General features: G+C 37.9%; 1 protein-coding gene across 4 annotated transcripts in view; it reads left to right on the forward strand.

Moving 5' to 3' along the window:
• Nucleotides 1-13,648, forward strand: part of TRIM37 (tripartite motif containing 37) — a 131,107-nt gene that overhangs the window by 64,478 nt on the left and 52,981 nt on the right. For all 4 annotated transcript variants that reach the window (XM_039247312.1, XM_039247315.1, XM_039247313.1 and 1 more), the window contains exons 17-18: nucleotides 709-794; nucleotides 12,933-13,127. In XM_039247312.1, coding sequence (XP_039103243.1) covers nucleotides 709-794; nucleotides 12,933-13,127 — 281 coding nt within the window. The remainder of the gene's footprint in view (nucleotides 1-708; nucleotides 795-12,932; nucleotides 13,128-13,648) is intronic.

A 13,648-nucleotide genomic window follows, 5' to 3' on the forward strand; every position in this document is an offset into this window, starting at 1 on the left:
TTTCGGCTTAGGTCATGATTCCAGGGTTGTGGGATTGAGCCCTGCATTGGGCTCCATGCTGTATATTGAGCCTGTTTGGAATTCTCTCTCTCTCTCTCTCTCTCTCTCTCTCTCTCTCTCCCCCCCCCTGCTTGCATGTGCAAAAAAAAAAGTAATCATATATGTTAATTTGATCTTTTTAACCTTAAAATGTAGTGTTATAAGCCTAATTTCCTACCATTAAGTTATAAATTCTTTAAAGTTATAATTTCTTCTGCTTACAATGGTTCTCAGATTTTCTATTTTAAAAATTAAATGTTGGGGCACCTGGGTGGCTTAGTCAGTTGAGCATCCGATTCCTGATTTCAGCTCAGGTAATGACCTCACGGTTTGTGAGTTCAGGCCCTGCATTCCACTCTGTTCTGATAGTAAGGAGCCTGCTTAGGATTCACTCTCCCCTCTCTCTCTCTGCCCCTACCCTGCTCTCAAAATAAATAAACTTTACAAAAGAAAAATATTGCCAACTGTCTCAGTATTTTTTAAAGGTAGTTTAACACTACCCATACACATGATAATGTTAAAAGTCCTTTTCCACATTTCCGTATTGAGAAATAGCATACCTTACTTTGTAGGAGAAAGCTGTTCTACTGTTTTAAAATTCGTTGTGGTGGGACAAATAATGTTAATTGTCCTTTCTGTATAGGAATGATGTATTTTATATATTCTTAGGTCTGGAGAAAATGATGTGGAATACAGCAACATGGAATTGGAAGAGGGAGAACTTATGGAAGATGCAGCTGCTTCAGGACCACCAGGTACAGAGGCCAAGATGCACAGGCTGTTCTGTCTTCTCTTTCCTCTTTATCATATATTTACTATATGACAGCCACTGCTCTATAAACTTGTATTGAAAGTGCTATTTATATACTGCATGTAATATATATGTATATTATATATGTTATTATATATCTTAGAGTGTATTACTAATGGTATTTAAAACACTAATAATAGCTAACATTTGTTAAGTGTTCTTATGTACCTAGCATTGTGCACAAACACTTTATGTGTACCTTTTCTTATTAATTTCTAACATTCTGTGAGATAGATTTTAATATTATCTGCTTTTTATAGCTGTACAAAGTGGTATGTAGAGAATTTAGTCAACTTGCTCTCATTCACAATTTAGTAAATGAAAGAGGGATTAGAGTTTTGGGTTTGTCTGAATCCAAAGTTCCTAGTCTTCTCTACAGTTATATATTAGTTATCCTTTTATGATGTTTGTCTTGTTTGTCAATCTGATTTAGAGAATCATCTGAATAGATTCATGGACTGTGACTTACAAGGGAATTTTTGAGAGCGTATCATATGCACTGAAAAAACCTGAGACTTAATTGCCTAGGTCACATAAGTAACTGTTGGTAGAACCAGCCTACCATCATCCACATCATCTTTTTCTTAGATTCTGATTTTTGCCAAACCACACTGTTATTCGTCAGATGAAGTGGCTCAAATACTGAATTTTTCTTTTGTGTTCTTGGACCTATTTAATTAAGCATGCAAGTCTTGGCCAAAATAATTGTAAGTTAGCTTTGTGTTGCTACTATTTTATTGATATTGCCCTTGGTACAAACACTGGCATATTTTGTGGCATATTTGGATCACTGAAGACCTCTTAAACATTAGTCCTCAGCCTTGCAGCTTCCACCCATGTTTTGTACTCTTCCTACTTCTCACTTTTTTCAAGGTAATTTCAATTCCACTTATACTTCAATTCTGTTTATATGCTGATTACTCTCCAAGTTCTAGCTCTAGCCTTTATTTTTCTCATAACTTCCAGATCCATGTAGCTGTCTGGTTTTGATGTTAACAGACTCAGTGTCTCCCAAACAGATCATTGTCTTTTTATCCGTCAGACTGCCAGTCAGGAATAGCTCATCATCTTCCTGATTAATGGTGCTATACATTCTTCATCTTTTCTTCTTGCTTTAACTTTGCTTTTAATTTACCAAAATCTGCTGATTCTACCTCCTAAATAGTGCATGAATTGATTTGTCTTTTCCTTTAACATTCCTACTGTAGACTACTGTCTTTCAAAATAGCCTCTCATCTGGGTTTCTTGTATCCATTATTGTTCCTCTCCATTCTGTTTCCCACAGCATGAGTTCAAAATGAGGTTTTTTTGCCCTTTAGATTTATATCTGATCATGTCACTCCTCTACTTTAAAACCCTTTATTGGATTCCATTTACTTACAGGATAAAGTCCAAACTTGCTTAATGGTACAGAAGGCCTTTCATATACTGACTTCTACTCACTTCTTTAGCCTTACCTCTCTCATACTCCCTTCTGTCATTTTTCAGCCCAGAGGAAATTTCATCCCCTCAGATGTGCTTCCTACCATTTTCCTTCTGTCTCTCCTCATGCTGGGCATAGCCATTCCTTCTTAAGTTTAGCTTGTATTTTATTCCTGGAGTCCTCCTCAACTATGTGCCCTGGGTCTTTTTCTACTCTCTCAAATTAACCTTTTAGAATATATATTAAACATGATTATAATTGCTTATTTAGCTGCCCACTTTCCCTTTTCCCTGAGCTCCACAGATCTCAATGCCAAAGAAATAATGCACATCTTAACTTTGTATCCCTGACATTTACCAGTATAATAAGGGATCATTTAATATTTTTCAGATAAATATAGAGTGAATATATTTATTTTTACTAAGTGTTGAATGTAATTTTTAAGGTTTTAAATAGTATAGAAAAATTCAGAGGCTATCTTGGTATAAAATGGAAGGAAGATGGCTATACTGAATCAAGGTTACTGAATATTTTTCAATCTTCTGGTGTATTTTTTTCTTAGTTAAATCTGTCATTCCCTCTTTTAATTCAGACATTAAATTGTGGGTGCTGAGGATACAATAGTGAGTCATACCCAGATAATTTTTATTGTATGCTTTGGGGAATTTTAAATACTTGGCAGACATTTGTCAAATGCCTTTCCTATATCAAGATTTTTGGGAATACAATGAAAATTACTTACTCTTATTACATAATTTATAATCTAAGGTGAATAGATACATGAGCAGATAACTAAGGTATGTAAGATAGTACACATATAAAAGACTTCAGATTTCTTGAGATATTGCCTCGTCAGGAGGTAGAACATAACTCCCTACCCTTAAATGTGGGCTGTGCTTATTGACTTGCTTTGATGAAAATAGAGTGTAGAAAGCAAGAAACAATTTTATAACAAAGAAATATGGCAAACAGGGGCACTTGGGTGGCTCAGTCGATTAAGCATTCGACTTCAATTCAGGTCATGATCTCATGGTTCATGGGTTCAAGCCCCGTGTCGGGCTCTGTGCTGACAGCTAGTTCAGAGCCTGGAGCCTGCTTCAGATTCTGTGTCTCCCTCTCTCTCTCTGTCCTTCCCCTGCTCATACTGTCTGTATCTCTCTCTCAAAAATAAATAAAACATTAAAAAATTTTAGAAAAAAAAAGAAACATGTCAAACATTGTTTTAGACAAGTTATCAAATTTAACATCATCCATGTTGTCATGTTGTACCCTTGTAGCCTTGTTATGATGTGTTGAGAACGGTAGTTTACATCTGTGGTGTTGTCCTCCCAAAAATCCATAAACACAACCTAAACATGAGAAAAACACAACATGAACCCTAGTTGAGGGACATTTTATAAAATATATGACCAATACTTTTCATAATTGTCAAAAGCAAGAAAATTCTGAGGAATCACCCAGACCAGAGGAACCTAAGGAGAAATGACCATCTAGGTGTAATTTTGTATTCTGGATGGAACCCTGAGACACAAGAAGTACATTAGAGAAAGATTAAGGAAATCTGAATAAAGTATAGATTTTGTTAGTTAATAATAGCATATCATTATTAGTTCATTAATTGTGATTAATGTACCATGATGATGAAAGTTGTTGACAATGGGAAAAGTAGATTACGGGGTTTACAGGAATACACTAAATTATCCTTGTACCTTTTATAGAAATCTAAAACTATTCTAAAATAAAAAGTTTTAATATATAAAGAGAATAGGGGCACCTGGGTGGCTTAGTCGGTTAAGCGTCCGACTTTCGCTTATGTCATGATCTTGCGGTTAGTGGGTTCGAGCCCTGCGTCGGGCTCTGTGCTGACTGCCAGCTCAGAGCCTGGAGCCTGTTTCAGAGTCTNGCCTGGGTGGCTTAGTCGGTTAAGCATCTGGCTTTTGCTTAGGTCATGATCTCGCGGTTCGTGGGTTTCGAGCCCCGTGTCTGACTCTGTGCTGACTGCCAGCTCAGAGCCTGGAGCCTGTTTCAGAGTCTGTGTCTCCCTCTCTCTCTGACCCTCCCCTGCTCACGCTGTCTCTCTCTCTCTCTCCTAGAAAAAAAAAAATTAAAAAAAAAATATATAAAGAGAATAAAAGCTGAATTAAGGATGAGGTGGTACTGAGTGTGGAATGTATTATTTTTATAATTTAATTATGGAAGGTCCATTATCAGGCTTGTTGTGGTTCATATTTCAGAACCAGACAATCATCTAAAGAATTATATCAGTTAAGATGTTAAGCTGTCCAGTAAAAAAAAATTCTTTTAAATATTTATTTATTTTTGAAGGAGAGAGAGTCAGAGGATGAGTGGGGAAGGGGCAGAGAGAGGGAGACACAGAATCGGAAGCGGGCTCCAGCCTCTAAGCTGTCAGCACAGAGCCCCATGTGGGGCTCAAACACACAATCTGTGAGCTCATGACCTGAGCTGAAGTCGGACACCCAACCGACTGACCCAGCCAGGCACCCCTTTAAGTTGTCCATTAAGTAGAAGATCTTTCTTACATAGAAACTAAGTATGAAGTAAAATAAGATTTACTTAATTTCAATATGTAGATAGTATTAAGTAAGGCAATAGCTTGAAATAAATATATAATGACTCAAGTGGCCTCAATCTCTCAAGAATGCTTTTAGTTTATTCAGTTATTTTCATTAGGTACAAGAGAACTTATCCTTAAAATTAAGTGCTGAAAATGTATCATTCTAAATAAAAAGTATTATTGTAAAAGTATTCTTTTTTTGAAAAAATGTTTTAAATGTTTATTTTTGAGAGAGAGAAAGAATGAATGAACTAGTGGGGGAAGGGCGGAGAGAGAGGAAGACACAGAAATCTGAAGCAGGCTCCAGCTTCCAAGCTGTCAGCACAGAGCCAGATGGCGGGGCTGGAACTCAGAAACCGCGAGATCATGAACTGAGTCGAAGTCGGACACTTAACTGACTGAGCCATCCACGTGCCCCTTGTAAAAAATATTCTAATCTAGAACATTAGGTAGTTGAATCAGCTGAGTAGGAAAACTGTATTTTATTTTTTGCCTGCCATGTGTGATTTATGAAACCTTATATTTCTTATTAGAGAAGTAAAAGATTCTCTAAAAGAATCTAAAACTAAAAGATACATAGCAATATAACACACATATAACAAATTGATGTTGTATAGGTTATTACTCAAAACATTTGTTACTTATTTTGGTTAAAGACCTTTTGGTTAAAGATCTACAGATGTTTAATGATTGCCCACTTGGTATCAGGCATTGTGTTGTTCATTGGGATAATGAGATGAATGAGCGATATCTTTCTTTCTTTCTTTTTTTTTTTTTTTTTTACAAATAGTTTATTGTCAAGTTGGTTTCCATATAACACCCAGTGCTCATACCCACAAGTGCCCCTCTATGTGCCCATACCTCCCCCCCCCCACATCCATCAGTCCATCAGTCCTCAGTTTTTGTCAGCATTCAAGTCTTTCATGGTTTGCCTCTCCCCCTTTCCCCCACTATTTCCGCCCTTCTTCTCCCCCATTGTCCTCCGTTAAGTTCCTCCTAATCCTCCTATACGTGCAAACATATGATATTTGTCCTTCTCTGCCTGACTTATTTCACTCAGCATAACACCCTCAAGGTCCATCCATGTTGCCAGATTTCATTTTTTCTCATTGCCGGTAGTATTCCATGGTATAGATAAACCACATCTTCTTGATCCGTTTGTCCGTTGATGGACACTTAGGCTCTTTCCATGTTTTGGCTGTTGTTGAGAGTGCTGCTATGAACATTGGGGTACATGTGCTCCTATGCATCAGCATTTCTGTATCCCTTGGGTAAATTCCTAGCAGTGCTATTGCTGGGTCATAGGGGAGTTCTATTGTTAATTTTTTGAGGAACCTCCACACTTTTCCAGAAGGGCTGTACCAGTTTACATTCCCACCAGCAGTGTAGGAGGGTGCCCGTTTCTCCACATCCTCACCAGCATCTCGTGTTCTCTGATTTGTTCATTTTAGCCTCTCTGACTGGTGTGAGGTGGTATCTCAGTGTTGTTTTGATTTGTATTTCCCTGATGAGGAGGGATGCTGAGCATCGTTTCATGTGTCTGTTGGCCATCTGGATGTCCTCTTTGGAGAAGTGTCTGTTCATGTCTTCTGCCCATTTCTTTACTGGGTTGTTTGTTTTTCGGGTGTGGAGTTTGGTGAGTTCTTTATAGATTCTGGGTATTAACCCTTTATCTGATATGTCATTTGCAACTATCTTTTCCCATTCCGTTGGTTGCCTATTAGTTTTGTGGGTTGTTTCCTTTGCCGTGCAGGAGCATTATCTTTCTAAAATGAGAATCTAGCACTAGTCATTACAGAACTTTGTGGTTGCAAGTATAGATTTAGGATTATACCAAAAAAAGGACAGCTAATTAGGAATGAGTGAAAAAGGCTTTAGAAAGAGAGTGATGCTTGATTTTGTTCTTAAAAGATGAGCTAAGTGTTCATTAGAGGAACAGGGAAATAATGAGATTAAGAGAGCAAAAGCATTCCAAGCAAAAGATGCAGCATTGTTCTTTTTGGAAACTTCAAATAATTGAGACTTTATATGGGGGCAGGCCAATGGAGATTGGCAAGCAGGAAACAAGATCAGGTAATGGAAAGTTTCATTTGCTAGGCTAAGGATTATGGGCTTTATTCTGTGGAACCATTAAAGGTCTTTAAAAAGAAGTGTGATCCGATTTGGTTAGGCAGTGAAAGATGAATTAAAGGACAAGATTAGTTAGAAATTATTGAAATGTTCCAGGAGGGAAAATTATGAGGGCCTAACATAAGGTGGTAGGGATGGAGACGAAATTTTTTTGAAAGATGTTAAGTAGTAGAATCAATAGGACTTGGGAATCTAACCGGATGGGATGGATTTGGTGGATATGTGGGAACGAGTCCTTAAGGTTTTTGGGTGAGGCTGTGCCATTACTTAATGATAGTGGGTCCAGCAACAGAAGATAATATATTCAGTTGGAACTTGGTTGATTTTGAGAGATCTGTGGTACAGTTATATTTTGATCTCCAGACCCAAATATCTAATTGTATACAAGATTTTGGTATGTAGTCTGGTGTAGAAAGGCACAGTGATTATTTATTTATTACTACAAACAGTATAACTTTTATTCATCATAATAAATGAATTAGTTAAAAATTTCCAAAAGACTTGTCTATAATATATAAAGAACTTCTATAAATCAACAAGAAAAAGCTAAGAATACCACCCAGAAAAAAAAAAAGGACAAAAGATTAGAATAGACACTTCACAAAGGAGGCTGTCCAGATGACCAGTGCACAGTTTAAAAAATACTTAGCCTCTTTCATCAGAGAAATGCAAATTGATATTGTGTCTCAGTGTGGATCTCTTATTTATTTATCCTACATGGAGTTTGTTGAGCTAAGTTCCTTGAATGTGGTAGATTAATATTTTTCATCATATGTTGGAAATTTTCAGCCATATTTCTTTGTACATTGTTTCTCTTTGCTCTTATGTTACCACCATTATATGTATGTTGGTACATTTGATGAGGTGCCACAGATCTCTGAGACTCTTAATTTTTCTTTATTTTTTTCAGGAAGTGTGAAGTAAAAATCCAGTAAGATACTGTTACATGCCCACTGTAGTAACTAACATGATAATATTTTTTAAATTGGGAGTACTTCATGTTTCAAAGCATGTAGAGAGGTGGAAACTCTCATACCTTGCCAGTAAGAATGAAAATTGGTACCACTACTTTGGAAACGTGTTGGGCAATATGTGTTAAAGATGAACATACACATTCCTTTGTATGAGCCAGGACTTGGCAATAGGTTTTTAGAAGAGTATTTAGAGCAGCATCATTCTTTTTTTAGGTGTTGTCGTTGTGTGTATGTATGTATATGTTTTAATTTAAGAAAAATAAGTGTAATTCACTGGGCACCTGGGTGGCTTATTCGGTTGAGTGTCTGATTCAGTCATGATTTCACAGTTCATGGGTTTGAGCTACACATCAGGCTCTGTGCTGTCAGCTCAGATCCTGGAACCTGCTTCGGATTCTTTGTCTACCTCCCTCTCTCTGCCCCTCCCCTGCTCGTGTTCTGTCTTTCTCTCAAAATAAATAAACATTAAAAAAGAAATAAAAAAAAAAAGAAAAATAAACATAATTTATAATAGTAAAAGATGTGAAGAAGTTGGTTTAGGACTAGACTGTATAGGACCTTGAATGTCATGCTACTGCACACTGGCACTATGATAAAATCAAGATCTAAGATCAATGTGATGTTTTATTTTGTTTTATTTTATTTTATTTATTTTTAGTGTGACATTTTAATAGGGGAGGGAGTGTGGGAACCTGTCACTGATTGATTTGCTTTTTTGAGGTGTTTTATATTTTCTCTATGTGACCTTCAAGAGCAGTTTATGTATTTAGAATTTCAGTAGCTTTATTCTTAGCAGCTAAAAACTAGAAGCAACCCAAATTCTTTCCAAATAGAATAAAGAAATAGATTGGGATATATTCATAGACTAGGATGCCACATAGCAATAATGAAAATGAATAAACTGCTACATATAACTATATAGATGAATCTCAGGAGTATAATGTTGAGCAAAGAGGAAGGATATTAGAGCACATTATCGTTTCATTTCATTCATATTAAGTTTATAAATAGGCAAAGGTAATCTGTGGTGTTTAACTCAGGATGGAGGTCACCTTTGGAGAGGAAGGTTAGTGAGCAGTTTTAGGAGGCATGTGAGGGTCTGGGGTTACTGATACTTGGTGAACATTTATTAGGCTGTATACTTATGTATAAGACAGACATACGTATACATCACACCTAGTTTGGTGGCAATATTAGCTCTGAAAGAGGTAGATTGAAATAGATGCTCCAGTCTTTGATGCCCTGTGGGTTTTGTTAAAAGGATGGGAACACGGGAGGGAGGGAATAGCCAAAGAGCATAAACCACAAAGGAAAGGAGTTTTTGTTCATTGGTGAAAGATACGGCCGGGAAGAACATTGAGAAACAGGAGGGGTCTACTGTTAAATAAGTCCCTTTCACGTGGAAAAATGGGCAAATTCCACTTTTAAAGAAGAACCAGATATCAGAGCAGTAGATAAAATATACAGGGCTGATGAGTTACTTATTATCCAGTCAGTACCACCTGGGCAGCTTTTAAGAAAAAGATCCTGAATCCCACTCCAGTATTGTTTTTCAGACATCTGTAGTGGAGGTAGGAATCTGTAATTCTTTTTTTTAAACATTTATTTACTTTTGAGAGACAGAGTGAGACAGAGCACAAGTAGGGGAGGGTCAGAGAGCAGGGATAGAACACAGAAACCGAAGCAGGCTCCAGGCTCTAGCCGTTAGCACAGAGCCCAACACGGGGCTTGAACTCACAGACTGTGAGATCATGACCTGAGCTGAAGTTGAATGCTTAACTGACTGAACTACCCAGACACCCCAAGAAAACTGTAAATCTTTTTCTTTATTTTTAAATTGTTTTTAATATTTACTTATTTTTAAGAGATGGAGAGACTTAGTGCAAGTGGGGAAGGGCCAGAGAGAGAGAGAGGGGGACACAGAATCTGAAGCAGGCTCCAGGCTTTCAGCTGTCAGCACAGTGCCCGATGTGGGGCTTGAACCCACCAATTGTGAGATCATGACCTGAGCTGAAGTTGGATGCTTTAACCGACCAAGCCATCCAGGCATCTCTGTAATTCTTAAAACTCCTCAAATGCAGCCTGATTTGGAAACTTCCTAGTAAAGGAAAAGTGTTAAGACATGTTCTTTTTTGGTTGTATGTATGTGTGTATGTATGTATTTTTAAATTTGCATCCAAGTTAGTTAGCATATAGTGCAATAATAATTTCAGGATTAGAATCCAGTGATTCATCCCCTATGTGTAACACCCTGGGCTGATCCCAACAGGTGTTTTCCGTAATGCCCCTTGACTATTTATCCCATCCCCGCACTCAAAACCCCTCCAGCAACCCTCAGTTTGTTCTCTGTATTTAAGAGTCTCTTTGTTTTGTCCCCCTCCCTGTTTTTATACTAGTTTCGCTTCCCTTTCCTTATGTTCATCTGTTTTGTATCTTAAATTCCACAGATGAGTTAGATCATATGATATTTGTCTTTCTCTGATAAATTTTGCTTAGCATAATACCTTCTAGTTCCATCCATGTAGTTGCAAATGGCGAAATTTTATTCTTTTTTGATTGCTGAGCAATATTCCATTACATATGTGTGTGTGCGCACGCACACATATATATTACATACGTATGTATACACACACACACCCCACATCTTCTTTATCCATTCATCAGTAAGATGCAGTTTTAAGGTGGAGACGGGATAGTTTTCTGCTTTTTACTTTTCCTTCTCTTTTCTTTTCTTTTTTTTTTTTTTTTGAGTTCAGCTTTTTCTTGAACATGTCACAAAGGTTTGGTCATAAAGACCAAAGCCCATATCATCATTAGACTCCTCAGATTCTTCTTTCTTTGCTTTCACTTTCTTTTTTTCCCCTTCTATCCAATAATTTTTTAAAAAATATTTTTATTTATTTCTAGGAGAGAGAGAGATAGCGTGAGCAGGGGAGGGTCAGAGAGAGAGGGAGACACAGACTCTGAAATAGGCTCCAGGCTCTGAGCTGGCAGTCAGCACAGAGCCCGACACGGGGCTCGAACCCACGAACTGCGAGATCGTGACCTAAGCGAAAGTCGGATGCTTAACCGACTAAGCCACCCAGGCGCCCCTTTTTTAAAAAATTTTTGAATGTTTTTATTTATTTCTGAGAGAGAGAGAGAGAAACCGCATGAGCAGGGGAGGGCCAGAGAGATAGGGAGACACAGAATCCAAAGACACGCTCCAGGCTCTGAGCTGGCTGTCAGCACAGAGCCTGACACGGGGCTCGAATCCACGAACCATGAGATCATGACCTGAGCCGACGTCGGATGCTTAACTGACTGAGCCACCCATGCGCCCCAACACATTTCTATTTTATTCCTGTTGCAGATAGGTTTTTTAAAATAAGTTTATTTACATATTTTTTTATTGCAGTTCTTTGCTTTCACTTTCTTTTCCTCAGCTAGGGCAGCAGTATTAGAGGGGTCCAGACCTCCTGCTGGTGTAGTGCCAGCTGCTGGGACAGGTCCATCAACCCCTGCATTTCAGATGAGGCTCTTAATATTGAAATTGGCCAGGACCTTTGCAAACAAGCCTGGTCAGAAAAGTTTAACATTTATACTGACTGCTTTGATGAGGAGATTTATCTTATCCTCCATGGCGTCATTGGAGAATGAAGATCAAGTAGATCCAAGTGAGCTCCTGAGATAGAGGCCATGGTGCAGGTGAATGCTGAGTGGAGCTGCCAGTCGTGGTGCTAGTCACCAGATGAAGTGAGAGCTTCACGTCAATGTGGCCTTCCTTGGAAAGGACCAAGCACCTTTGTAGCAGTTGAGGAAAAGGGGAATTTTCTGCTATTTTTAAGAGGAGTTGCACGGGGTATGAAGGCTGGGAAGAAAAATTTGCAGTGGGATGATAACCTCATAAAGAGGAAGAGGAAGAATTTGAAAAGGTGAGGATGTGAATATAGATGAAATATATGTAAGTCAGTAATTAGCTTGAGGCTTCTGAATGATTAGAGCTTTTCTCCTAAGTTACTTCCTTCCAGATCTCTTTTGAAACACTCAGGAATAGTCAGAACCTGATTATTTTATGTTATTTTTATATTATCTATTTTAAGACTTTGTTGAATGTGACACTTAAAAATTTTAAGTTTCTTTAGAACATATTTAAATAGTTTTATTGAAGGAGGTCAGTTTTAACCACCGTTTCCGTACTTGATATTTGCTAGGTATTATACTAGGCACTCGAAACAAGTCCAGTGGTTTCTTTAGCTTGAGGAGCTTAGTCCAATATAGGTGATACAGATATGACATTGCTCATTGGTGTCTATATTGTGCATGAGTCATTAACAAGGTGTCTAGGGGTGTCTGGGTAGCTCACTTGTTAAGTGTCCTACTCTTGGTTTTGGCTCCAGTCATGATCTCACTGAGAGTTTGAGCCCTGCATCGGGCTCTGTGCTGTCAGCACAGAACATGCTTTGGATTCTCTCTCTCTCTCTCTCTCTCTCTCTCTCTCTCCCCCTACCACTTCCCTGCTCACTCTCTCTCTCTCTCTGTGTCTCTTTCAAAATAAATAAACTTAAAAAAAAACTTCAGTCTAAAAATTCCTCAAGAAGAGTACTGTTTTGGTGTCTAGTTTCTTGGGATCTGTGATTTTGTGGGAATTTGTCTTTCAGGACCACTGGGTTATAGGGTATATTCTCCTTTTCCTCGTCCTTATCTCCTTGTGTATATTGTATACATTATCACCTTTTTATTTCTAGGCCTAATGATGCAGTTGAGGGTTCCTCCTGAATTCTGGATAGTTATAAGGCTCTGTCACTGTGCTTATATACACCTCTCTGGCAGTCTGGTTTCTCCTTTCTGCTGCTTCTTATGGTCTTACACCAACCTCTAAAAGATAGGTCCATAGACAAGTATTCAAACAACACTAACCAATTTACTTTTTCTTTTAGGCATAATTACATTTGTGCAAATTTATAGCATGCATTTTCTACATCTCTATTTCTTTTGCAGGTAGTAACCATGGCTATGTGGGCGCCAGTAGCAGAATGTCAAGAAGAGCACATTTATGCTCTGCTGCTACCAGTAGTTTATTGGACATTGATCCATTAATTTTAATACATTTGTTGGACCTTAAGGACCGGAGTAGTATGGAAAATTTGTGGGGCTTACAGCCTCGCCCACCTGTTTCACTTTTGCAGCCCACAGGTAAAATATTAATAGTAACTTCCCTTTTTTCTGTGTTTCTACAAATGAACTCTTGTTTTTAATCTAAGTATCTTACTTAAGCATTGGAATACAGTATGTTTCTGTAGCAAGTTGGTTTTTCATTATGTGTTATAAAAATGACATTTAGGGGTGCCTGGGTGGCTCAGTCGATTTGGTGTCCAACTTCAGCTCCGGTCATGATCTCATAGTTGGTGGATTTGAGCCCAGCATCAGGCTCTATGTTGACAGTTCAGAGCCTGGAGCCTGTTTCACATTCTGTGTCCTGCTCTTTCTCTGTCCTTCCCCTGCTCCCGTTCTTTCCCTCTCTCTCAAAAATGAATAAACATTAAAAAAAAATTTTAATGACATTTATATAAATCAAATTACTTTTTTGGTTATTGTTCAATGATGTTTTTGCACAATAATGTCAAAATGCCTATTAGAATGTTTGTATATGATTTGGCATTTAGATTATGTCTGATTGACAGTTTGACTTATATGAAGTACTATTGTCCTCTTTG

The sequence above is a fragment of the Hyaena hyaena genome, unplaced genomic scaffold, assembly GCF_003009895.1.
Source record: "Hyaena hyaena isolate Hyena2069 unplaced genomic scaffold, ASM300989v1 scaffold_298, whole genome shotgun sequence".
In the NCBI taxonomy this organism is placed as follows: domain Eukaryota; kingdom Metazoa; phylum Chordata; class Mammalia; order Carnivora; family Hyaenidae; genus Hyaena; species Hyaena hyaena.